Source organism: Dermacentor silvarum, unplaced genomic scaffold (genome assembly GCF_013339745.2).
Source record: "Dermacentor silvarum isolate Dsil-2018 unplaced genomic scaffold, BIME_Dsil_1.4 Seq1069, whole genome shotgun sequence".
Taxonomy (NCBI): Eukaryota; Metazoa; Arthropoda; class Arachnida; order Ixodida; family Ixodidae; genus Dermacentor; species Dermacentor silvarum.
In genome coordinates, this window is record NW_023605525.1 from 90,664 (window position 1) to 118,466 (window position 27,803).

The 27,803-nt window shown below is 46.8% G+C and overlaps 1 protein-coding gene across 1 annotated transcript in view; it reads right to left on the reverse strand.

The window, feature by feature from the left end:
* The window catches only part of LOC119434434 (potassium voltage-gated channel subfamily H member 8-like), an 81,326-nt gene extending 54,397 nt beyond the window's left edge, over window positions 1–26,929 (reverse strand). The window contains exons 1-3 of the mRNA XM_037701588.2: window positions 25,619–26,929; window positions 4,345–4,578; window positions 2,746–2,892 (exon numbers count right to left, since the gene is read on the reverse strand). Coding sequence (XP_037557516.1) covers window positions 2,746–2,892; window positions 4,345–4,578; window positions 25,619–25,694 — 457 coding nt within the window. The 5' untranslated portion in view covers window positions 25,695–26,929. The remainder of the gene's footprint in view (window positions 1–2,745; window positions 2,893–4,344; window positions 4,579–25,618) is intronic.
* Between the last annotated feature and the right edge of the window lie 874 nt (window positions 26,930–27,803).

Here is a 27,803-nt window from a genome sequence, read left to right on the forward strand (position 1 = left end):
AATGGCTAAAGATGCAGCACATGGTCACAGATAGCCGACTTGAACACATCATGATCTGTGATAGCGACGATGGAGGCGGGAAGGCGATTCCAGTCTTGACTTGTTTTCGGGATGAAGGCTTCAAGGTATGCATTGCTTTTACACTGAGGCACCCCAACCTTCATTTGATGATCAATACGGGATGACACGATGGTTCGGAGGCGAAAGAAGTGTCATTTTTAGGTCATTATTAGTGTAGTGTATATTTATGAAACAGTCATAAGCGTGAAATTCGACGTCTAGTAGAAAGGAGAGGTAGGTCAAGGTGTTGCTTCATGCGAGAAACGCTGGCTAAGCGATAGTAGTTAGAGAGATAAACCTGGCTGAGCGGTTTTGAACCGATTCTAAGGCCTGCGTTAACGAGCTAGTGGACGGGTCCATATGGGTGAAGCGTACGCTAGTTTAGAACGCACGAGTGTTTTATATAGTAGTAGTTTCAATGGAACGGGAGTGAGGCGGAAATTCCGCCGAAGAAAACAAGGGTACTGTTAGCTTTGTTAATAACATGGTGGATATGTTCCAGTAGCGTCGCCATTTGGGAGCCAAATTTGCTAAGGAAAACAAATATATTGTTTCGTGGTCCATCATACAATTCTTGTATGGCCATACAATTCTTGTACCGTCTGTGATACAGAGCTGAGAATTTCGCTACGTCGGCGGCATCAGCACTAGACCTTTCTCTACTCCCCTTAATCTCTTACTTATCTTCCCCAGCGCAGGTTAGCCTAGCGGGCTCAGTAGTGATTAACCTCCATGCCTTCAATTTATCCTTCTCTTTCTCTGTTACGTGCAGGGGCGATCGCTCACAGATGCGCTCAACAAGTGGACGATTGGTCCTATATCGAAGAGATAATCCTTCAACACAGACATGACTCATCATGCCATCAGAAGACCATGAAAACGTTATTGTGTTTATGTGATCCACCGGACTCTGCGAACGCCTATAGTTCTTCCTATTATCGTATATGTGTGGTTCTTTCTTTTCTCGCCTTCTTTTTCGTTCTAACCACGCACGGGGTAGCAAACTGGGAACTTGCATCTGAATAATATCCCTGCTTTTTCTCACTTTCCTCGTTGTAAACATCATTTATCAAACGGCGTTTAAAACTGCTTAGTCAAGAAATGGTACCAGCTGCAGGGTCTTGTATATATTTGCTATTAAAATTCTCGTTTATGCTTCCGACCTAAATTTAGCAGGCTGCTCCACGAGCAAAACCTGGAGCCATTCGGAACCTGTGTGCGAACATTACAATGCATCGCCGCTTTCGTCGAAACAAGAAAACAACGCCTTCTCAAGTGTCAGCCCAGGTGTCGGCGCAGATGCGGATTCAGAGCGCAGATAAACTGAAATGCAATAGAAGGAAGCGGCACTCTAGCGGTGGCAACCGCTTCCGCAGGCTGCTCGGGCCGTAAACGTCGCACTATGTGTACTTGAGTAACCGCGCTTCTATCTCTTTCTAGGCGTCCATGGATATTTACGTCCGCGGAGGTTGTGACCTGGTTCCGGCAATGTTAACAGCGCAACTGCTCACAGGCGCAGGGTTAGAGTTTAAACCGGGCAAGAATGCCGCGGGGCGCTTCGAATGGGTTTCCAGGTCATACGGTGATTCGTGAGCAATAAACGCCAATGTGGCCCGGGGACGAATCCGAGCGCGGCGCGAGGCCAGGCCAGGAGGCAGGGCTCGATCTATATCCTATCTATATCTATACCTACCGTTATTATAAGCCCGGGCTACGAGCCCCCGTGGTCACGCTCAACGCTAGGTCGCACGTACAACCTGTCTAGACAGGCCCTTGTGCGTGACTAGGGTTGTGCAATGGGTTTGCTTTCGAGTACCTGTCGATGTGAGGCTCTAGCTACAGCGATCGTTTGTGTCGTGGAGACAAGCAGAAGAGGGTAGATGGTAAGCCGAGAAAACCCAACAGCTATGAAAATAGTACTTGACAAACACAATCAGTGGACTTACGTTTAGAGAGAGAGAGAGAGAGAGAGAGAGAGAGAGAGAGAGAGAGAGAGAAGTGATGAGAAAAAGGCAGGGAGGTTAACCAGGTTGAGCGCGAATGGCTACCTTGAACCGGGATAGGAAGAAAGTTCTATAATGCAAGAGTACTCGTGTTCCCAGACTGGCACACCTTAAAAAACTCGTCTGGTTAAAAATTATTCTGAAGCCCTTTACTTAAAGTGGCTCCCATAATTCTTGTGTTGCTTTTGGGAAGTTAACAAATGAATCAAGAAATTTATGTATAAGTATCCGTGGCATGCTGCAGGCCTTAAAAAAAAAGAAGAAAAAGAGAGCTTCAGTTGGCAGTCAATCTATTTCTTCAAGCGAAAGCACGGAACGTTGGTAAGCGAAAGCTCTTGCGTAACAAAGGCATCAATTAGGGTTAGGTTTTTTCGATAGTGATTGCGTATATTGCGAGATAAAGCGTTGACGTTATCTTGCCGAATGACGAGGGTTCATATTTTAAACTTGGCAGAGATTAAAAAAAATCGCCGGTCGAGTATAGCCCGGTTCATCCTTTTCGGCTGGATTACTCGAAGAAGCGGACATTAATCTTGAACTCATTAATCGGTGGACGTTAATCAGGGAATTAGCGCCAAGCTCTTTGCGACGGTGCTCCTCATAGCGGAAGTGCTTCTTCGGGACACTAAGCCCCACCAATTTTTTTTTATGGTATCATATCGCATGCTTAACGCGCCCGTACCGAGCTCGGCCGTCTCGTCCGCGTCGTCCGTCTCGATCTCGGCCATCTTGGACTTGGTGATGTCCTTGTGCGATGCCAGGAAGAGGACCACTTCGTGCTTCTCGTTCTTGATGGGCACGATGTCCAGCAGGCACCAGAACGGGCTTCCTGCAAAGGGCGACAGGGTGGAGTCAACCCCCACAGCACTAAGTGGGCAAGGGCGAGGTTCTACTTTTTATTGGAGAAATGAGGGGAGATACATAACATTTTGACCTTTGAGCACCCAATATAAACTACAGTGGCCTAAAAAGTGAAGCTTCAGCCTGAAAAAAAAAGAGAACCATTTGGACAAGGGTACTTGTCGTCGTTCTTACAAAAAAAAAAAAAAAAAAAGAAGGACAATTCGTTCTCTTTGTCGGAACGTTGACGCCAGGTTGAAGCTTCCCCTGTTCGACCTCTATCAATCACTCCCTCTCATACTTACCGCGACCCTTTGTTTTCGAGTAGTCCGTGCATTCGTACTTCACGGCCACTTTACTTTCGCGGATTTAGCTATCTGGAAGTTTCTCAAACGTTATGTCTATGAGAAATTAAATTTTGAGCGAGTAGTTTTGAACAACTGCACTCGTGACATAAGTGTTAGGTTATTAGTTCTGTAGGCAGCGTGCGCTAAAACCATCTCTATGTGGGCCACCATACAGTGCAGGATTCTGCCACACCGGTCTTTCTGAATGTGGTAGTCTCTGGCTCGTCAGAAAACACACGCCATGCTTAAATTTTCGAACAAGAACGAAATGGCTTCGCCGATGACATGGCCACTGCCTCCTGTATACTTTCAGTGCCGGTCCAGTTGCACCGAAATTCACGGGACGAAGTTCCCCGATCGCGGCACCACATTTCTAGGCAATACTAGGCGTTACGTACTTGCCATTGCTATAGGAGTCACAACTTTCGCACTGTGGTGCTCCTGCTGTATACCGCTTTCGCATGGATCTAGTTGATTTCATTCCTCCATGCATCTTAAGGAGTGCTAAGGACTATACGAACTATGACCACTTAGCGCAAATCTACAAAAATAAGGGGCGGAAGGCACAAGATCACTTGTCCCTTCCTCCCCTTAGTTTTTGTTAATTTTCACAAAAAGAGAGAGAGAGAGAAGAAAGGGGAAAGGCAGGGAGGTTAACCAGATGGGAAGATCCCGTTTCATAAAGATGCCGATAGTTCTTATGGTCCGTAGTACAGTATGAACCGACTAGCCCTGCTACATGTATTACTGTGTTACAATTTAAGGAGCAGAAGTAGCAAGAGCTGAAGGTTGATGCATTCCTATTTGTACGCTATAGGGCGAACAGCATTTCCAAAAGTGGGTAATTCTAAGTGACACCCCTTTATCAGTTTTTAGCGTGGCAGCACACGCGTTGTAAAAATACAGGAGCACACGCCTCAGCAAGCAGTCATTGATAACTGAACACTGGAAATTTTGTGCCCCCCAGTTATTAAACAGAACGCCATCGGGAACGTTCAGGTAAGCAGCAGCATCGTAGTGACAAGCGGGTTTACACCCGCCGTGCCCCCACAAGGATTTGCACTCGTCAGAAAAGGGAAGGACGGATGACGAACCATTCTTCTTGTAGAAGATGACCTCGAGCTTGAGCTCGGTCTTGTTCTCGAGGGCGTCGTCTATCTCGCGTATCGCTTCCTCCTTGGTCTCGGGCCCATAGAGGAAGGCGCAGGCGCATCCCTTCTGCATGATCTGCGCCCGCGGGTAGCCCGTCAGCTCGCAGAAACCGTCTGAGCAGTACACGATGGGGAACAGCGCCGGCACCTGTGCATTGCCCAGCACGAAGTTGCTGTCTGCGAACGAGAGAAAGAAATATGTACGAGTGTGTGAGATATTAGCACTGCTGCCGAACGTGATATGGTACCGGAGCGTTCAGCGCAAACTTTCTTACTCAAATGTTTGTGATAGTAAGCGAGATGGTTTAATGGCGAGAAAGATGCAGGAAGAGGTAACCAAAAAAATATTATACTGAAGCGCTGTGCACGTTTTGAGGCTCGCAACTCAAATACAACAACATATGTGTTCATACGCATTTTAGAAATTACACACGACGGTGACTCGACACTAAAATATCGCGTTACATTAGCTGCAAAGCATGTCTCTGCGTGCTCGCCATCGTTGATCATCGATAAGTGGGCAAAATAAGCATTCGCTTCCTCAGCCGAGACATCGATGCTCCACCTCCATTCTCTAGCCCACTTTGCAAATATGAAAAAATTTTGCAGCATTGTTCCAATCAGATATCTTTGAAGACGTACGCGACACACATTAAACGTCAAACATTTTCATAAAAATATCCGGCAGACCCCACACCCTGTGGAAATCAATGTTATGCGAAGCAGGTTGTGGGGAGCCTACCAAGTTAACGAAACGACCATGACAGCACCAAGACGTACGCGGCTGTTTCATGACCTACATGACACGCATGTCATGGCATTCATGTCATGAGTGCTTAGGAGTCACTTAGCTTCGCCTAAGAGGCCTAAGGCGAAAGCCTTAATCATGCTCATGACTACGACTTCGACTATCAAGCTTTAGCCTTTTCCTTCACTTATTACAACAGCCGAACCCATTTCATACGTTTTTGAGTGTTAGCCTTTTTTCGCTGAGTCCTTGTCATTTTTGCTCAGTCATGCTCATGACTATGACTTCTACCATCATCCTTTAGTGTTTCCTTCACTTAGCACCCATGTAAGAACCCATTTCAGTGGTACTTCAGTGGTAATCTTTTTCGCAGAGTCATTGTCATTTTTACTGAGTCGTGCTCATGACTATGACTTCTACCATCATCCTTTAGTGTTTCCTTCACTTAGTGCCCATGTCCGAACCCATTACAGTAGTTTTTGAGTGTTAATTTGTTTTCGCTGAGTCATTGTCATTTTTGCTTAGACATACTCATGACTATGACTTCTACCATCATGCTTCGTAAGGCAACGAAGCAAGCACTGGGCATACCCATATACTCGTCCACGCAAAGACTGCTAGACATGTACGCCCACAACACGGTGGAGGAGCTCATCGAAGCCCAACTATCTAATCAGAGAATCCGGCTCAGTCACACGGAACACGGACGAGCCGTCCTACGCAAGATAGGATGGCAGATCGAGCCAGTACCCATCAAGGTGGTCCTTCCGGAAGACTGGAAGACAACCATTCAGACCAAACCTCTTCCTCGGAACATGACGCCGGGCAAGGACGACGAGAGACGCACCGCGTGGGCTAAAGCCATGGCCCGGAAGCTGGAAGAGAACCCCAGGGTCCTCTACGCGGACACCTCGTTCCGAAAACACAGTGACTGAGCAGCGGTGGTGGTTACGTCAAAAGACAGGCTGATCGTCAGCGCGTCCCTGAAGACAACAGACCCCGCAGTTGCCGAAGAAGCGGCCGTGGCCCTCGCACTCGCACAGCCGAGCGTGGACACCGTGGTCACCGACTCAAAGACAGCTTACGGAAGCTTCCGCAGGGGGGTAATCTCCTCCGCAACCCGAGCCATTCTATCCAAGTGCAAGCCTCGGGAAGAGCCCTAGAGCTCGTCTGGGTCCGGGCTCACTCGCAGGTAGCAGGCAACACCATCGCCGACTACCATGCCGAGCAATGTCAATCCGGGCAGAGCACGAGCCGGAAGAGCTACCCGCACCCGGTTACCAGCTTTCGGGACATTGCCCGGATGTACCAAGAGGAAAGGTGCAAACTACCAGAACCGCACCCAAACTCACCAGGCAACAACAGACCATCCTGCGTCGAGCGCAGGCGGGATCGCTTTGCGCATCCCGTACTGATGAACCGCATGTACCCCGCAGAACATGATACGCTCTGTCCTTTTTGCAAAGGGGAAAAGGGCACCCTGCCGCACTATCTTGGCCGAGTGCACAGAACTCAAGACCCCCCCCCCCCCCCTTCCCCCTTCCCGCCAACACACCCAATCCCCAACCCCTTGAGCGATGCGAGACCTTGTTATCCAGCCCCGCCCTACCGATTCAGCTCGCACTGACGGACAGGGGCCCAGGAGCGGTGGGGACATATGGGTCCCGTAACTAGGGAACCACCCCGTCTGGTGCCTGTGGGCACCACCAATATATTTGGGCCCAATAAAAGTTGATTCATCATCATCTACCATCATCCTTCAGTGCTTGCTTCACTTAGTACCCACGTCCGAACCCATTTCAGTGGTTTTTGGGGTGTTAATGTTCTTTCGCTGGGTCATTGTCATTTTAGGCGGCTGTTTCATCACCCACATGGCACGCATGTCATGACATTCATGTCATGACCTATTATTTATGTTCATCATACACTCTTGTCAGGCTATGCCACTTTTGGCACCTACCAAGTTAACGTAATGGGTGAGAGCACTAAGACATATGCGCTGTTTCATGACCTACATGACACGCATGTCATTACATTCATTGCCATGAGCTATCATTATGTTCGTCAGACACTCTTGTCATACTATGCCAATTTTGGTGCATGCCAAGTTAGCGAAACGACCATGAGAGCACAAAGGCGTAGGCGGCTTAATAGATAGATAGATAGATAGATAGATAGATAGCTGATAGATAGTAGATGATAGATGATAGATAATGATTAGATAGATAGATAGTAGATAGAATAGATAGAGTACTGTCAAAGTGACAAATGTTCGCCAAGAAATGCTCCGCATTTAAAAACAATTTTGATTCGGCTCCTTGGCGTGTACGAGATCACACGCAGCGCCTGAAAGAGGCTATAGTGAGACAGTCAAGTTCCGTTGACTTTGAGCCTTGCAGATGCGCTTGTACGGCGCCCACAGTGGTGGATTAGCGGCTATGGTGTTGGGTGCTAAGCTCGAGGTCGCGGGATGAAATCCCGGCGCTGCGGCCGCATTTCGATGGGGGCGAAATGCAAAAAACGCCCGTGTCCCGTGCATTGGGGCCGCGTTAAATATCCATCTGCTGGTCAAAATTAATCCGGAGTTCCCCACTACGGCGTGTTCATAACCAAATCGTGATTTTGGCACGTAAAACTACAGAATTCACGCGCTTGTACGGCTTTACGGTCCAATGAGGGTTGAGGCCTAGCTCCCAGGAGCTTAGAATCGGTAAAAGGGTCAAGAGGTTCGAAATTTTCAAGTATACGCGTAAATGAAGATGCACAGATGGATGAGCGGAATGAGGTGAAGAGATGAAGCATAACCTCCGAGGAAAGGGCAGTGTCTCGGAAGTGCGGTCAACGTTCAAGAGGGAAGATTGACACGGTTTCGCCACGTTCTGAAAAGCGGCGTTAACCATTGTCGGCAAGAAGACATTGAAGATTGAGTCAGGCTTAAAAGAAGAAACGAGGTCTGCTTTAAAAAAAGAAGTTCGCAGGACTATCAATAAAGTTATCGTTCTTCGCAGGGCACTGTCAACGAAGAGCTTAACTCTGCTCCTTGGATAAAGAGTGAGTGATACAATAAAGGGAAAAAAAGAAAGAAAAATAGCGAATAAGGACGTGGGCGAGTATAACAATGTGGCAGAGTTTTTCGACGAAGAAGGTAAATTACAGCGAAAATTTCATTTTGCGGGATTCGGTAATCTGGAGCTCCGTCGAATGAAAAAAAAAAGTTTTTCCAAGCTCGCCCAGCGGCACATTGGTAACTCCTATTGCTTTTTACTATAAACTTCCAATTTTCAATCCTTCTACAAGAAAAAAAATATGCAAATGTTTTCCGGCCCCACCTTATTAAAATCGCATCGTTCCAGCGCGCCTACGCGAAAAAAAGATTGCAACAATGGCTATTCTGAAAAAAAGAGAAAAGTGATGCTATAGAGAAGTTGTTTGAAGCAGCAGTACGTGTTTGGACAGACGAAAAAAAATCCAGTTTGTTGATCCTATCGAATAAAAAATATATACATATAATTCACAATTGTGCGAAGTTTTGAGCCACTTCACCCGTGCCAGGAGCTGAGGTGCGGCCGAAGTAGTGCCTGAAAGCGCTTGTTAATGCACTCGCTTCTCGAAAGCTCTCGATGAATATAGCGATATCTGCGCAGATTTCCAGCGCCCCCAGAAGTGCGACACGAGACTTGCCGTGACAGTTCTATCATATTTTCTCGTAGCAACTGTTGTCAAAGGTTGTGAATATCGAATAATATCTTCTCTGAGAATACCTTCTCTAGGGCCGAGTGCGTTCTGTTAAGCCTGTCTTTCCTTTTCTTTCCCTCTCTCTCCTTTCTTTTCATCCCTTTAAACCCCCTTCCCCCGGTAGGGTAGCAACCAGACATGTTTGCTGGTAACCTCCCTGCCTTTCCTTCTTTTTTCCTCCCCTCCTGTCTTTCTATTCTTCTTGTGAATTGCGAGTGAATTGTTAGTGGGCGCGTGATCTTCATATTAGTATTAAGATCGAAAAACGAAATGATCAAGTTATGGGGTTTTACTGCGCCATAACCACGATCTGATTACGAGGCAACGCGCAGTGGGGGACTCCGTAATAATTTGGACCACCTGGGTTCTTATAGCGCGCCTAAATCTAAGTACACGGGTGTTTTCGCATATTGCCCTGCTAACATTATTGCGGGCTACGAGCCTTAACGAAACTTTGTAAATAGTGTATATATATATATATATATGTGTGTGTGTGACTTTATGTATTGTTCATTGTTTATCACTGTATATATCATAATCATCACCCAGCACCTGAGTTTTGTCAGGCGAATAGCCAGGATAACATCTCCAGCATCTCATTAAAGCACGTTTCTCTCTCTCTCTCTTGGAAATCGGAAGGCATGCCGAGCGATCAGGGCAAAAAGCGAAAGAAAAAGCAAGAAAGGGGTACTTCACGAAACTTTACACGTAGGAAGGAAGGAGTTCACTACAAACGGCCGCGTGTATATCTGCAAGCTTTGTTGACGGGAGCTGGCTGCGGCTGCAGCAAGAGACCAGAGCAACAAGAGACGAGACAGTGTTGCCAGAGTCGGCACCTGCTTGAGGAAAAATCGAACGGAAAACAAGGCGTGGGAGCAAGGCTCCCTGCAACCGAGGAAGCAGGGCTTAGAAAATAAAGTAGCATGGATGTCAGTGAAAAAAAGAAAGAAGAACAGGGAAAAAGGAACCTATAAGAAAAAAGAAAGATGGGAGAGACACACTCCCACGTGGCGAGGTGCTTGTAGAATGCTTAAAATGTCCCCAGAGAGTACAGAAACAGTTCCAGCTGATCTCACTATGGTTATGCGATGTGTGTAAGAAGCTGGCTTGGCTGTTGCAAGGAATACGCTGGTGATTCGTTCGTATATATAGCACAATAACATCTGTGAAGTTGTGTGTTCTTGTGCCAGAAGTGAGGCCTACCTTGTTTAGAGGGTTCCTGCTTATGATGTGTGCTTGAGTATTTTTCCAGCAAGTGAGCGCAAAATGTAGGTCGCTCTTATCTTAGATTCTTCCTCGGCCTTTAGCTTTGAGTCCCCAGCGACCAATTTCAGTTTTGTCGCTTTTATTGAAGCGTTTCGTCTCAGCATGCGAGTATGCGTGTTACCACTGGAAAACTGCGCGCGTAAACACTAGCAAACACGAATTTATGCTCACCTAGTTTCACCGCGCGCTTTCCACTATATAACGACACATTTACGTTAGTCCCTCGTTTCTATACGAAGTAAAGTGAAGAATTTTCAAGAAAAATACTGCCATGCACATGCGGATGAACAAAAATTAGAGGACCCTTAAGCTACGCCTTTAAGAGTGGAACGCGATAGCGTTATCGGGCTCCGTTCGCATCACATTTTTCTTACGAGTAGGCTTTACTGCAACACATAACGTGGGAAAGCCAGCTTACAAAGACCACGCTTACACTGATCTCCTTAAGGTCGGCCTCACTTTTAAGCGCAAATGCATTGCTCGAAAGATATTTTTACAGGAGCAGTTTAAGCCGTCTTATATCAAAATGTGAAGGCCCTAGGACCTTTTTTTATTGTTTTATTAATTGTTTGATGTTGCCCCGAGGCGCGCGCGTGTCCAAAATTTAGCAAGCTTCGGTTTTCAACATTCCCCTCAATGTTGTCTAGAACCAAAGTACAGCGAAACACCATCAGAATTGGAGGACGCTTAAGTTTCGCCTTTAAGAGTGGAATGCGATAGCATTCAAAGATCCCTGGCTTCTTATGAGGCTTTTTTCTCGTATATTCAAATTACACTCAGACGCTATCACGCCTGTAGGTTGTGGTTACGTCGTACTTTACAATTTTTCTGACAGATTTTATTTTGAGAAATTTTTTGTTCCCTAACGCCTTGCGCCACGCGGATGGCCTGTGTGGTCGGGGTGGTTCGGGATGATGTGGTTCGACATAATTATTTCCGCCAGACGGCGATGCTTACCGACGACGCCGAAGCCGACGCCGGATTTTCTGCGGCACGGGGCCCTTAACGCTATCACGTTAAAACGCTATCACGTTAAAACGCTATCACGTTAAAACGCGCAGGAGGCGGTAGAAGAGCTGCTGTCTATCTGGACTGAATTCCTTGACATCATGTAGCAAAGTTTGAATTGTTTTCAAAAAACGTCAGTCAGTAAGTCATACAATCAATCAATCAATCAATCAATCAATCAATCAATCAATCAATCAATCAATCAATCAATCAATCAATCAATCAATCAATCAATCACTTAGCTCCGCAACCTTCTTAAGCTTTTCCTTTTGCTCTTTCGTGGGAAAGCAGGAACAGATTGGGATGGTGATAAAGCCCACATGTGGCCGCCGACCAATAATTTCCCGTAGATGAGCTGAGAAACCTTAGCAACAAAGCCATCTTCGCGCTCACGGCCTTTCTGAACCAACACTGGGGAACAAGGTACGGTGCCGGCGATGTGGAAACACGCACACATAATCATGATCCCCAAACCGGGCAAGAAATTGGCAACTGAAAATCTCAGACCCATCTCGCTCACATCCTGCCTCGGCAAGGTGTACGAGAAAATCATAAACAAGAGAGTACAGAGAAACTTAGAATACAACAAGCACCTGCCAGACACCATGTTTGGTTTCCGCGCAGGCTTGTCCACACAAGACGTTTTACTCCAAGTCAAGGAGGAAGTCCTCAGCAACGTTCCCCGCTGTGGCTAACATGCCCTCCTAGCAATCGACATCAAAGGAGCTTTCGACAACGTCAGCCACCAAGAAATCCTAGAAGGGCTCGCCAACCCCAGCTGCGGCGAGCGAACGTACAAGTACGTTCAGAGCTTCCTAAGCCATCGCACGGCAGAGCTGAAGATTTGGGAGATCCAGACTGCAGTATACCACCCTCCCAACAAGGGCACACCACAAGGAGCAGTCATCTCACCCACACTCTTCAATGTCGCCATGATCGGCTTCGCAAGAAAACTGCAGGACGTAGAAGGCCTCCGCCACGCCTTCTACGCAGACGACATAACACTCTGGACCACAACAGGGTTGCTTACTGAAAAAGAAAAACGGCTGCATACTGCAGCTGACCTCATCCAAGAATACGTCAGCCAACGGGGACTACAATGCTCGCCCGAGAAATCTGAACTCATACGAGTCTGGCGAGGCCGGGGTAACCATACAGTCCCCATAGACCAAACACGAAAACTCGAGGTACACCTCAACGGGGGCCTCATACATGAAAAGTAATTGCTCAGGGTGCTGGGCATGTGGCTGCAGTCTAACCAGCGTGCTACCCACACCCTACGCTCCTCAAAACCAGTGTCAAGACGATATCACGCATCATATCCCGTGTAACATCCAAGAATAGAGGCATGAAGAGGAGACACCCTCCGACTGGTCAAAAGCCTGGTGGTGAGCAGAATCACACACAGCCTGCCCTACTACCATCTCACACAATCTGAGACGAAACAGGCCAACACACTCTTGAGGATGGCTTTCAAGACCGCTCTCCGCCTGCCGATGAGTACATCGACTGAGAAATTATTGGCGTTGGGGTTACACAACACCGTCAGGGAACTCACAGAAGCCCTTCACGTCTCACAACAACAGAGACTTGCGCGGACTCACACGGGCCGGCAGGTCCTACAAACCTTGGGCTTCAAAGTCACAACATTACGAACCCAAGAAACCTGCACGATACCTCGTCACGTCCAGGACAGGTATCACATTGCCGCAATACCACGCAACATGGACCCTAACCTACACTACGGAAGGAGGAAAGCGAGGGCCCAGTACATAGAGAAAACGTTCAGGTTCCATACCACGGCCAGTTTTACGGACGCCGCTATGTACGGAACGAAGAATAAGGGAGCAGTGGCAGTGGTCTGTGACCGCCGAGGCCACGTCACCTCCGGTGCATCGACCCACCCCTGCACGATCACGGAAGCCGGAGAGCTGGCCATCGCGTTAGCCATCTGCGAAGGCCAACACGCAAACAAACCACTGACGATCGTCACGGATTCCCAGCAGGCCTGCCGCAACTTCCTACAGGGAAGAAACCGTGAAACTTCACCATCACGTCCAACAAAAAGGCCACGAGGTTGTCTTTCAATGGGTACCTGGTCATTGTGGAATCAGTGGCAATGATTCCGCAGATAACGCTGCTCGCCCATCACACCAAGAAGAGCTCAGCGTTCCAATTCCACTTTCGAGGACAGACGCTTAAGGCAGCTTTGACACCTGGCACGCGGTCTCTCACTGACCGAGTGGAACTCGCCAAACTTACGACTTACACGACTATATCAATTAAACCCCTCACTGCAACTCCGACCTCCATTCGGACTTCCTCGACGTGAAGTTTCGCTTCTCTGTCGCCTTTGGTTAGGAGTTGCCTTCAGAAAGGCATACTCTACATTAATTGGAGTGACCGACAGTGCAGCATGCGAGGTCTGCGGCTCCGACGAAACTATCGACCACCTGCTGTGCCACTGTCCACAATATGCCCCAGAAATACAAGAACTTGCTAACGCTCTAAAAAAACTGGACAATCGAACGCTTTCCGTGCAGGTGCTGCTGGAACACCGCCCCCATCGCTCGTCGGCCCATGAAGCGGTGAAGGCACTTTTGTGTTTCTTGAGGACGACGGACTTGTGTCAACGTCTGTGACTATTAGTGCAATACCACACACGTCAGCGAACTAACCGCTAATTTCCCTTCTTTCCTTCCCTCCTCTCTCTCCCTGTCATCTTTGTGTTCCCTTTTCTCATTCCCCCGGTGTAGGGTAGCCAACCGGACGTTATTCTGGTTAACCTCCCTGCCTTCTGCCTTTCTCTTGCTTCTTCTTCCTACAGGGAAGAATCGCAAGACCTGCGGCACAAGTCCTAGCCCAAATACCCAAGGAGGACACTGACGACAACACCATCCAAACCATCATTTGGATATCTGGCCACGCCACCATCACGGGTAACCTGTATGCCGACAGAGCAGCTCGATACTTTGCACATAACCGAGCACTCATCACGCCGACTGCAGATGACCCTGACCCAGTTGACCCCGAGTATTCAGCAATCCTGAACTACCACAGAGGGAGTCGCTTGCGATATCCCCCACCCCATCGAATACTAAAGACGGAGGATGCCGCTGCCTGGCGTAGGCTCCAGGCACTTACACGAACCTACACATATTACATCGCATGCACCCCACAGCGTATACAGGGACGAATGCCCGTGGTGCGGGGCCACACCAACCCTATACCACATTATGTGGGAGTGCACGCTACACAACACAGAACACCACGACACGAACACCATGACAAGAACACCACGAGGGAGCAATGGGAGGCACTGCTGTCCAGCTCGGCCCTCGACGACCAGCTCGAGCTGATCCAGAGAGCAGGGAACATGGCAACAGCCAGCGGAGCCCTGGACTAGGGGCCCCGACCATTAGCGATGCCCCATCGGGGCAAGACAAAACTCCATCTTTGTAATAAAGTCTATCTATCTATCTATCTATCTATCTATCTATCTATCTATCTATCTATCTATCTATCTATCTATCTATCTATCTATCTATCTATCTATCTATCTATCTATCTATCTATCTATCTATCTATCTATCTATCTATCTATCTATCTATCTATCTATCTATCTATCTATCTATCTATCTATCTATCTATCTATCTATCTATCTATCTATCTATCTATCTATCTATCTATCTATCTATCTATCTATCTATCTATCTATCTATCTATCTATCTATCTATCTATCTATCTATCTATCTATCTATCTATCTATCTATCTATCTATCTATCTATCTATCTATCTATCTATCTATCTATCTATCTATCTATCTATCTATCTATCTATCTATCTATCTATCTATCTATCTATCTATCTATCTATCTATCTATCTATCTATCTGAGATGACGCGTAATTGAAGTGCTTCAAATATAGTATGGCTCGAATGGCTCGATGAACGCCGTAGTTTCCAAACTACAGTGAAAGAAAAGACATAACTACACGCTCGCCGTGTTTTAGTGTCTGGAGGAAGTGAGAGAATAATTTAGCGCGTGCTTTTTCCTTTCGTTTTCTTTTTGACATAAGAACAAGATCGGAAAGCGCTTGCACTGTCGCGCGTGCTCCTTTTTCCATGCCGGTCGCGTACTTTTCTTGAAATAGATGTTTTCTTTTTTCTACGTACTTTTTCATCAACGCGTTCTCTTTGTCCCAGTGTTGGTTTTTCTTCTGGAGTCATGCCTCAAGTTTTTCTTTGAAACGAAGCGGTAGCCCTTCGTCTGGTTCGCTCTACGCCTACCACTGTCGTTTTTCAACGTTCCCTTCCTTAATTCTATGGATACCAAATAATCGATATTTTCATCAGGAATAATTAACTGTTTAGTTGTACTTTTAACTACAAGGAGACAGCTGTCTACTGTGCCAAAGAAATATTGAACGAGTGAAAGAAAATACTTCGCTTCCTAATGACTGCAAAGCAGTTAGAGATGCGATCGTATTCAAGTGACATTACAAATTTTTTGCCTTCCTTTTTCATGCCATGCTGTTGGTGATGTGACGCGTGTAAATGATTACATAACGTTTCCAGACTGCTACTAAAGGAAGATATCATGAAAGTGTTCTATTTCAGCAGTCGCTGTTCTTTAAGTTAAGAATATATTTTCATTTTTGTCACGCATGTCATATAGTGTACTGTATAAATGGACAAAGTAGACATCCAGTTCTTTAAATTTGGAGTGAGGCTACGACAGACGCTCTAATACATTGAGTGCATGCATCAATTGGAATTGTAGCAGCGCATGTCGTCAGAAGCCTCGAAAACCAAAACTAGTTGTTTTTAATTCGACGAAAGGTGGTAATGCCAATACTTTGATTCATGTTCACAGTGGCACATGCCTGTCTAACTCTTCCTCTTTAAGCCGCTGCGCTCATGAAAGAAAACTTTTTTTTTTATTTCTTCAGGTCCGCGCTTAAGCATGCCTCTTTGTCACCGTTGTCACAATGCAATTTGGTTAAAAAATGCCATCGCAAACAGTTTCTTCACCGAAACAGCAGTTACAACAGCCCACCACAGGCATCAGAATGCTTCTGGCATTGCCATAAATTTGAGGCGCGTCCTGTGAGGGTCTGCTATCCACTCTAAGTACCTAGCGAGAAATGTAAATTTGAGGGTTGTGAATGGAGTGCAGAAATCCCCTGGCGCAGCTTTCAAAGCTGAGCCGCGTGTGTGGCACGAAATGCGCTGACATCGCAGTCGAGTGATGGATGCACTAGATTACTCACACAATTTACCCAGGTTAGAGTCCTGCGGATTTCCTCATGTTTACTTTCTTTTGAACGGCATTGTTTCTTTCGGTACGCATCCAGCATACTCTCTGCGCACGCAATGTTATCCACGCGCCTTCTATTCCGTGAAACTGTGTCGCAGCGAAACGTCAGCGATATATATGCTGACAGCAGCTCCATACCACTCGCGTTTGATCGAACTCGACAGTGGCGCCATCGCAATCGTCTGAAGCATCTTCTGCGGTGCTAAGACGCATGGCGTGCTTTTCGGATACAGGTACAGCTGTAGGTTGCATAACGCTGTCGCAACAAAAGCGTGCCTATATTGCGTGCGGTGAATCAAGAAAGAGAAAGAGAGAGAGAGAGAGAGAGAGAGAGAGAAAGAGAGGCGTCTACTGATGCCACAAAGATGAGAAAGTGACGACGGCGAAATGAACAAATGAAGTGAAACAAGCCGAGCAGCGTAAAGAACGTGGGAGAAACGCTAGGGGAGCCGAATGATGATGCAATGCGTTCATGCATTCTGCGGCTGGACAAGATCCCACCGAGAAGTGCATGTACTGCAAGAAAAAAAAAACACAGAAAAGAAAAGCATAAAAAAAAGAAAGAAAGAACTCGTGACGAGCCAGAACCGTAGGCGGGTGGTTCTGTCTCTCTCACTTTTCTGCCTTTGTGGTTAAGGAATCAAGAGAACAAAACGAAAATGTGCGCACACGTGGCGTATGACGAACAAAAGACAGACGTGACAGCTTTCTTGTGCGGGCGTCCGAGCGCCGTGCGAACTCTGCCATCGCACGCGGTGGACGCAGGTCTAGCAGAAAGGCACACGCACACACACACAAACCCAAAAGAAGACAGGAAGGAAGCTGAATTTCTTGGCAAATTGTGACGAGTCGCTCGTCAATTGAAAAGACGGGTGAGTGGAAAGAGAAGAAGCGGAAACAAAATGAAAGGGAGGGAGGGCGAGCGTCTCCCATCCTGAAACCTCATTGCAGTCTTTTTTTTTCGTTTGGCAAACGGTGGCAGGCGTGGCGCGCGTGGCACAAGTGGAGTAACGAATGGCACTTCTCTTTGGATGCGGGAAGCGCACTCTTGAGTTTGAAGAACGTCCAACGGTGAGGGGAGAAATGGATTAAAAAAAAAAAAAAACTGGAAGAAGCTGAGGCACTTCAGGGCGGCGGACTCGTGCAGTTAAGTGGGGACGAGGACGTACACAGACGTACTGAAAAAAAAGGTCGGCACATGTGCTAGCGGAAGCAAGGTTGTATGGGAACGGTGGACGTCGGTTATTGGGGAAGCGGGATAAAGGTGAAGAGGCTAAAGAAGAGGCAAAAGGAAACCGGCAGTTCCTGCGTGGATAAAGAGCAGAAAAGACGAAGAATGTGGGTAGCTAGAAGTTCATGGCATACAGAAGCAGAAAAAAAATACCACAGAGTTTCGCGAGAGAGTTGCTTAATGCTCTCGCTAATGACGGACGGTATGCCTGTAGGGAGAACGCGGTGAGCGGCGGCGATGGCGGCGACAGGAAATGAAAACGGGAAGATTGTGACTGACGCCTACGTAACACGAAAAGCTCCACACAATAGAAGCCATTAGAGCTGCGAGAATGACTGCGCATTCCGAAATGTTCAAGCAGGAAGGCAAATGTGGGTCCCTGGCGAATGTCAAGATGCAATGAAGGTGGTGACATGGTGGTGGAACGCGCTTGCTTGTGCAAGCGGACTTAGAAAGGAGGAAACAGGGAAGGGGGAGGGTTGAGGGCGAGGGAAGGTCAAAAACGAATAAAGGGATTGCCAACTGATATTTTGATATTTGAGGTACCTATATGTCTTTCTTTAGTGCTACGGAAAGCTTACCGTCCACAGTACCCAGGACCGCAAGCGTTTCGCCGAAGACGTAACGAAATATTTATAACACTTTTACGACCTGTGGTCACATTAGTGTTTTTGCAGTCCTGTGCTGACTGCAACAGCTATTGTGCACTGACATAAGCGTGAAGACAAAAACGAGTACAGATCTAACCGCATAAAATACTGTTTTACTTATTGATCAATACAATCGTAATTTTGCTTGTAATTTCAGTATCTCAATAATTTCTGCAATAACGTTTCTACAGTATTATTGTATCGTGTCGGAACTGCCTTCTTCGCTCTTGTCCTTTCACTATACAATCCAAGTGTACTAAAATGAAAGTGTTTTCGAACGTGACTGTGCAGTGCCTTTTCGCCGACCATATTTTGCTGCTGAACATAGCTTAAGGAATTTATTTTGGCCTACAGGCAGATTAAAGAACAGCGCGCACACTTGGAGGATACAGTTAGAGTAACCGAGGAGCTTAATGTTCAGTTACAACCATAATGAAGCTAACAGAAAGCCACCATAGAAGCCAGCAGTTTGTTGGCTTCATATGGCAGATAGAACACACAGATGTCGTGGGCGATGGCAGGGTTTATAATGCGATGAAAAAGATTCATTGCCGCTTCGCACTGTGACGCAGACAAACAAAATAATGTGGATTCCTTTCACCTTGCTCTTGAAGGCTTGATTGATTGACAAGGTTTAATGCCTCGAAGCAGCACTTTGGTTGTGAGACACGGCGTAGTGGGAGCTTCGAATTAGTTTTGACTACGACCGGTTCCTTAAGGTGAACATAAAAGTACTACAAGATCGTTCTCCATTCTGTTCCAGTGGGAATACAACCGCCGTGATGGCGAATGGAACTCGCGTATGCTTGCTAGGCAGTGGAGAGAGAGAGAAAGAGAGAGAGAAACGAAGAGGGAAAGGTAGGGAGGTTAACCAAGGACGTGCCCGGTTGGCTAACTTACACTTAGGGAGGGGAAAGGGGAAGAATAGATAAGAAGAGAAAAACAAAACAGAGTTAGTCATTCGCAGAGACAGTCACAGAAGAATCTCCGCATTCACAAGCGTTCGTACAGTCCAGTACTCTTTACGAACTGCAGAATAGCTATTGTGGCCTTTTGCATGCAAGAATGCATAGGCCATGGCCCAAGAATCTTTTCGTCCGAGAGCGTTCTGTTATCTAACAGGTTGAGTTTAGCTTGAAGAATACGTCGTTGAGTGTCAAAATATGGGCAGTGACACAGAAGTGCTCGAGAGTCTCGTCCCACCCGCACAAAATGCACGCCGCTAGGCAGTGGAACTTCTTAGCTGCTGCCGGGGAATATAATGTTGAGTGACAATCATTTAAATGAGCGTGTTTAGGACTTGTATTACGTTAAGAGCCGCTGAAGCGTGCATGTTAGTCAGCAACACGCGTATAAGTAAAAGTCGTGCTGGAATTGGCATTGCTTGCAAGGTGATCTTTCGGACGTCGAAACTGAAGCTGCTTATTACGTATACTGTTAATGAGATGGTAGAGTTGTGGTTGACGGCGAGAAGTTACTGATCGATTTCTGCAAGTTATGCTCAAATAGATAAAAGGAGACATTAGTTGTGATTAGACAGAACAAACCTTCGATATACACGAAGGAATAGACAAGTCGTTATATATTGCAATAAAGTTAGGCAAGCGCTCAGGCAGGAGGGATCCGAAGTCGATATTAACCTTGTTATAAGATGAATCGGCTCTCACGTTATACTCCGATGGATGTAATTAATTTCGTAACAGTATATGAACTCCAACGAATGATGGACGCTCGCGAACACTACGTGCAGTTAGGCAAGAGTATAATAGAGCCAACGGTGCAGTGTTCACCGTGTTGTGGATATACCGGCTCGTGTTACGAGCTCCACCGTTTGGCTCTTTCGACAGCGTCGTGGCAGTGTGATCTATCTTCCAATGCATCGCTCACGCAACAGCCAGATAGTACACGTAACAAAGGAATCATTTATACGAGGCTTTATTGTATCACTGATAGGCAAACGACCGCGCACGCTACATGGTTTCCTGTGTACGGGGGTACTGTGGCCGCTGCCACCACGCCTGTTAGACGGAGGAAATGATGTCCTGCAACAGCATGAGATTACTGATTCGCTATTTTTTGTAGGCATTGAGTACCAGCGAGTAATATTGTGCTCACTGACACAGTTGCAAGTTGCATGCTCTGCATTTTGCGAACGCAGCGGAGCCATTTCTCGACGAATCCTGCGTTTCATTTTATTATTTTTTTTCGTGAGTTGCATCGTCGAGGGGAGCAGAGGGGGAGGCGGGGATTACCACATGATCTAGTAAAGCGCACTCGAGAAAAGTGCACATTAAGATAATAAAGAGGGTACTTTATCAATAATTGCACCGGGAAAAAGCGGTAGCTAAATGAGGATTGCTGAATAACTATATGATATTTTCAAATAATAATTGTTTCACTTTAATTATTCATTAATTTAGCTATCAACCTGTCACTACTGCGGAACTGAAGCCGGTCAGGGCTCAAAGCGGGTTCACTTATTCCAAATCGTAATACTAGTACCAGTTTTGAAAGTTTGAAAGTTTATTTAACATTATATGATCTTTTCGCACGTTAAAGATCCCCTGGTGCTCAAAATTATTCCGGAGTCCCCCCCTCATAATCAAATCGCGGTTTTGGCACGTAACAACCCAGAATTATTTCTAGTACCAGTTTTCAAATATCAGCGGACGGCTAATGGGCGTCTAATTCAGGTCTCATGTTTTCTTTTTCTTTACTTCATAAAACGTGGCCCTTCAAAGTGCATGCTAACCCGTACTTAGTGCGGCGTTACTTTGTGTATGAACGCGCCGTGATTACCTGTGGGTAGAACATTCTGCTGCCGAGGACGAGGTCACGGATTCGATTCCTGACTGCGGTAGCTCCTTTTTCGAAGGCGAACGAAACGCAAAAAAAAAAAAGAACGCTCGTGTCCCGAGCAAATTAAATAACTCCAAGTGGTCAAAATTAATCCTTCGTACCGTAACTTTGAGACATGAAGCCTAATCATTTAAATTGCTTTGCCATTTTACGGGTTGAAGCATAAATTGATCATCTACGTTCGAGCGTGCCTTACAGTTTCTTTTAAGCAGACTTGATCTCTCTATCTTTCTCTCAAACACGGATAAAAAATCCTAAATAAATGTGCACCTCCTCACATAAATGGACGCAGGAACACGCGGAAGGAACCAGAAAGGAGAGGAAAAGCACAGTTTGATGATTAAAACAAACGGCGTAATTATACTAGACTGACAACATAAAAAAAGAAGAAAAGGAAAACACGAGAAGCACAATGCCAAACGCGACGCAGCTAGTGCAAGGTTTTCACATTAACAAGTTCTGATCGATGCGTCTCCAGTGTGCTAACTGCCTACCTTCTAAGAAAAGTTTTTCATTTCCTTCGTGTACTGCCCTGGTATTCCGTAAATCCATTAGGCATGGACGAAGCAGAAAAAGAGACATAATAATCTAGCTAAATGCGCGGTGGCTTTCGTTTTCGTTGTGTATACAATTGATACACGCCTTAACGCAAGCTCAAAAAAAAAAAAAAAAAGAATATCGCCAAGACCCGAGAGCATCGATTAAGGTCGAGCAGGAATAAAATGAAAAAAAAAAATAAAAGAAAGAAACAGGCTTCTTGTGCTACTTCCGTCAGGTCCTTCCTACCGTTCGTCGTCCCTTTTCTTATTTTGCTGTTCTGTTAAATTATAAATGGTTCGCTGTGGCGAGATTAAAATAACAAATACCTTCACTACTCTATTTTTCTTTGTTTTACAGCGAAAAATAAATAAATGAATTAAAGGTGACAATAAAGATAGTGATGAGGAAATAAGGCTGTCGTGACAAAGTGATTAGGCACCAGTTTATTGCTCTCCAGGCCACTACTCAACAGTGAGTAAGTACACTTTGCCGTTTTTAACATTTAGCAAAAGCAGTCCTCTGGCACTAGCATAAATGAAGTCCAAATCCGCAGATCAGTTTCAGCTCAGTATACAGCACAGAGCATAAAATTTAGAAAGGCTCGGTTTTCAACATTCCCGGCTGCTTCAACATCTCAGTGCTGCCTAGAACCAAAGTACAGCGAAACACCATCAGATGGAGGACGCTTAAGCTTCGCCTTTAAGAGGGAAACGCGATAGCACTCAAAGATCCTTGGCTGCTTATCAGGCTTTTTTCTCGTATATTATTGCGATAGCAATTATATGGACAAAGCAGATTTCTGCCGTCAGCGTCGCCGTCGCCGTGAGGTTCCGTATGACGTCAATGGAGATGAAATCGTCGCCGCGCGCCGAACGCTGTATGTGCGAGTGAAAGGGGGCGAGGGACGCGCGCTTTCACGGGGAGTGAACGCACGGCGGAGAACAAACGCGCGTTCTGTGCCATGCTCCCTTAAGGGCTGCAGAAGTAGGCGTCTCTTTCCTCCTTTACAATCACCATATATGTAGAGCAAACGCACCTTCTTCCGACGCGCGAAAGGCCGTGGGGGGGGGGGGGGGGGGGGGGGGGGGAGGCGACGTTTAGCTGCGGCACCAAGTGCCTATTTATATCAGAGGCTCCGGCAACAGTCACCAACGCCGCACGCATTTTGTGCGAACGCGGGCAAAACGCCGACGGCGTCGACAACAGTTCTGCGTGTTGCCGGTGCTGCTGCATGTCCACGTTTATACAGCTGATAAAGCTACTATCATTACTCCGTATAGCTCTCTACAAATTTGCTATCGCAATTGATGCTTCGCCTTTCAGGTGAAACTGCGACAACTTTTCAAATTACAAACCGATGCTGTAGGTTGTGGTTAAGTCGTACTTCATGATTTTTCTGACGGATTTTACTTTGAGAAATTCAATTTTTGATCACTAACGCCTTGCACCATGCGAAGGGCCCGCCCTGTGACGCCGACGCCGGATTTTCTGCGATACGGGGCCCTTCACGTTGTCCGGTTAAAAGGCACTGCTGATTGCCGCGTTTCTTAAAGCGAACCAATATATATATATATATATATATATATATATATATATATATATATATATATATGAACACCGAACCGAGAGACAGAGAGATATACAAGCTTTAATCTTATGATGGAGTTGTTAGCCTGACTAATCGCCTGATAGGCTATTTTAGGTGCTGGGTGATGATTATGACATCCACAGCGATACACTTAGTGATTAGGCAGGCTAACAACTCCATCATATGATTAAAGCTTGTATACCTTTCTGTCTCTCGGTTCGGTGGTCGGTGGTGGTCAGACATTCACCACTGACACAAAGGCGCCAATGCAAACGGCGCGTGCTCTTGCGCAACCGAGTTCGTCAGCGAATTATAGCTACCATAGCCCATGTGAGACGCAGGCGTGGTCGCGCGAGAGAGCTTTGGGGCATACACGTGCTGTGGTATAGATAAACGGATGGATGGATGCCATGAGTTCCCCTTTGCAATGGGGTGGTGGGTTGCGCCACCAAGCTTGCGCCACTAGAGCGCTGTAGAAGGAGCGCCTACTTTTCTCCCTCCACCCTCTCCCCATGTGGCGGCTGTGAGATTGGATGACGATCGCAGTAGCCTTCCACGCTGGTACTCGCGCCGCTAGAGACAACGCACATTCACGCATATATTAGGAATCGGCTTATATATGTTCCGAATTGTGTTAGGCTGTTCGGTGCATAGCTCGGACTTAGCTCGAAGCGCTGGAATGCCAATTTTTTTCAGAATACGACTTAATATATGTGTAGCCATTTATACTGCCGCTACAGATGTGCTGGTTAAGAGCTCTGTTCTCTACGGAATTGCGCAATGAAACGGCAAACTCTACCTAAATATCTCCGTTTCAACAAATATGCGCCTTTAAGCGCATCATTCCTTTAAAAAAGCGAATATATATCTAGAAGTGTTTTCTTGTTATTTTCTTACATAGACAATGAGCGTCGATGGCACAAACTTATTTGTATTTCTTAACCGCGCGCCGCGTGTCCACCATTGAGCTCGAGACGCGCCGACTTCGACTGCGCCCGGATAAAGGGGTCTTTCCTCGGGGATTTGGCACACGGCCTTGCGCCGGCTACATGCGTAAGCAGCAGCTGCCGCCGCCGCCGCCGATTCGTCGAGTGCTGCATTCGGGTGAAGCAGAGCTTTCCCGCTGCAGGATTTCACGCGTCCTTGGGCTCGGGTCGTGGCCCGCTTCTCGCGTGTGCTCGTTTTCCCGTTTCATGTCGCGTAGTCGCTGAAACGCGATGGCTGCAAACACGCGCTCGCACGGCAGCGCCAAGAGAGGACGACTGAGTGCGGCGTGAGCATATATGCGAGGGATGCGGGAGGGTTGACGGAAGCAAGCTGGCTGGACGCATAGTTCTTCATACTTGACATAAAGCGCGAAAAAGTTCTTCTAGGGATCGTTCTTGGGTGCGTTTCTTTCTGTTTTGTTTTGCGACGAGAGGAGGCGAGGCTACCTATCTCGAACACGAGGCGTGATGAACTTTTGTGTGTGCGTATGACTAGGCTGGGTGTCTGCCGCTTCGTAGCCCACTAACTCATGCCAAACCCTGAACCAGTTTGCAGGGCGTTGTGTTAGCATACAACGAAAAAGGAAAGAAAAAGAAATAGAAAGGAAGAGAAAATATGGGGCCTAGAAAAACGCAGGATGCAGCGCTGTTATTTGCAAGGTTTCTCGATATGGACCTGTAGATGGATATTCGTGGGAGCACAACTCAGTAGAGCGTAGCAAGTACCGCGTTAAAACGTATGAGACTTCGATTATTGTAGAGCTGGCTCCGTCATAAAGGTGCGCGAAGGCATTTAAACAGGAAGACAAGCGTTACGCAGAGTCCCTTGCTTCTTATTCTGTATTGAACATACTACCATCATCATGTGCCACAATTTATCCCGCCATCACTATTTTCGCTTTTCAAGCTACTCCGTGCACGAGTACCGGCATTAGCAGACAACTATTGTGCTGTCTGTCATTTGTGGTGTTAGCCATCGCGACCAATTGACGACAGTCATGCTTCTGGAATCTCAACAGCACCCTTTATGAAGCTCATTTTGCGGGCTTACGCGCATGAAGGCATTTCAGGAGGATGCAAGCTATCTGACTACGTAAAAAGGCACGTGAACCTGCCTTGCCTTTCTGCATTACGTTGTTGCTCGAGTCACTATACACGACGCGTTGTGAGCACTTTTGAAACAACCCTATAAATTGAAATTTACAAGAGCGACTCAATACAGAAAATAGAAGGCATACACCGTAAAAAAGAGCGATAAAGAGAAATAAAGCGTCAGTACTCACGAGTTCCATCAAACCTGGTCGCGATGGTGTCCAGGAAAGTGTTCTGGGGTGCGAGCAAGCCCTTTCGCGCAGGCATGGCTCCGCCAGGTCACGTGTCGGCCGAGCGCGCACCGCCAAGGGAGGGCTGGCTGGGTCGGGGGGCGCGAATGTGTATCCCCGTCTCCTTCAGGTCATGTTCACGGGGCCGTAGCCCGCAAGCCCCTCGTCAAGCTGTTCTGCACTGAGTGTCGTCACACTTTCCGAAGGCTTCCCCAGAACAACGTAAACAGGTGAATAATAAGAACACAAAAGAATGCGTGAGCCGATAGATGTCTTGGCCGAAGTCCCCTTCTGATCAGATAAGATGCGAAGTCGAAGCCTGGCTAATCGCTTTTTGTGGTCTCCATTGAGAGAGTCTTGAAGGCATATTGGGTGTAAGTAGGTCACTTGGACTTGAATTCTACTGTTCATTCAAAGGCTTGAATGAAGAGGAGCAGAGGGCCTGGTGCAGCCTGGTGAAAGACTAGCGTTCGCGTCTTGAATGAAGGGAAGTGTACCATTAAGCGAGCTGAGGGGCAAACTGTTCGCGGGCATCGAAGCCTGTCCGCTGGGTGAGCCGACAAAGAAGGCGTGTCCGTGAACGATCTTGCCTTTACTCACTGGTGAAATGACAGTATTCGTGATACTTGCACGACATCTTGACGAATAAACGTACGTACGTAGTAGGGGCAGTGCGGCGGGCTTCTAAAACAGCGTCAGGTGACGTGATCGTTTCCGGTGGTGTGAATATCTTGCATAAGTGTGGAGCTTGCGTTTACTTAGGAAGGAAAAGAGCGCGATTGGTGATATGAACGTGAAAATATGCCGATGATGCTTGTGGTCGTGGAGAAAGGCAACGGGACGGATAAGGCCTGCAAGGTCAGATTCTTGCAAACGAAACAGCTGTTACCGAATTTCACGCCGGTTCGTAGAGTGTCAAGACAGAAGGCGACTTGTTCAGTGGATGGAGAAGGTACGTCGGTTATTCAAGGTGTGTAACGATCGTACGAGTGCTGCAGAGGGTGAAAACAAGCGAAGAGTGTTGCGAAGTGCTTCCAATGGCAGGTAGAGTTCCTTTCCGTTGACCGTCACGTGTTCATGGTGAGGCATAAGCGCGAAGAAAAAGCCCGCACTTAGAGAGCACGCCACACTACGTGACAACCTTCAGACGGTAAAACGGGCCATGGTTTCTTGAAGTATTCATTCTCATGTCTTGACCTCGAGCTCAGGATCTCGGCTTGTTTCCTCACTGCCACGGTAGAACCCTTGGCACAACAGTGGCCTCGTCCCTTCAGGTTCTGTTTCGAGAAAAAAAAAGAAGAAAGAAAAGAAAACAATGCGTTAGTTTGCGGAGATACTCCGTAACTTGACAGGTGGCACAGAAGGCAAAGCAAGCACAATACTTTTCTATAACTGATTAGAAGATATTCATTCAGAGAACTAGACGAGAAGAATGAAGGAGCGTCAGTATCCTTCCAAAACTTTGACAAAAGGACTTCTCCTCGTCTTCTTTTCGACAAGAGACAAAGCTTCTTCTCATAACAATGACACCGTATTCGGGCTACCTTAAATTGCCTGTGAGTAGGACATGCTATAGATTATGTACAGGGTGTTTCACTTAACTTGGGCCAAACTTCCCGTGGTTGCTAAGTGGCTATGGGTGCTGCTAAGCACGAGGTCGCGAGATTGAATCCCGGCCATGCACGGCGGCCGCATTTCGATGGGGACGAAATGCGAAAACAGCCGTGTACTTAGATTTAAGTGCACGTTAAAGAACCCCAGGTGGTCCAAATTATTCCGGAGTCCCCCACCACGGTTGCCTCATAATCAGATTGTGGTTTGGGCACGTAAAACCGCATAATTTTTTCGTGGCCCATACATTAAAAATATGCAAATGCCACGTAGCTGGACCAAACCAAGGTAATGTTGTTTGCCCTTGCTTGGAGATGCTCGGATTATTTTTCCATTCCGCCTAATTAGATAATTAGTCTAAATAATTAACTTCTCAATTATTACATTTAGATGAAAAGTGTCAGTGAGAAAACTGTAGAGCAACATGAAAAACTCCCGATACAGCTTCCTGTTGCTCAATACGTGCTACGTAAAAGTTTACGAGCGTAAAAGACGCCTGCGAATACATGCAAAATAGCCGCGCTGCTGGCTGCTT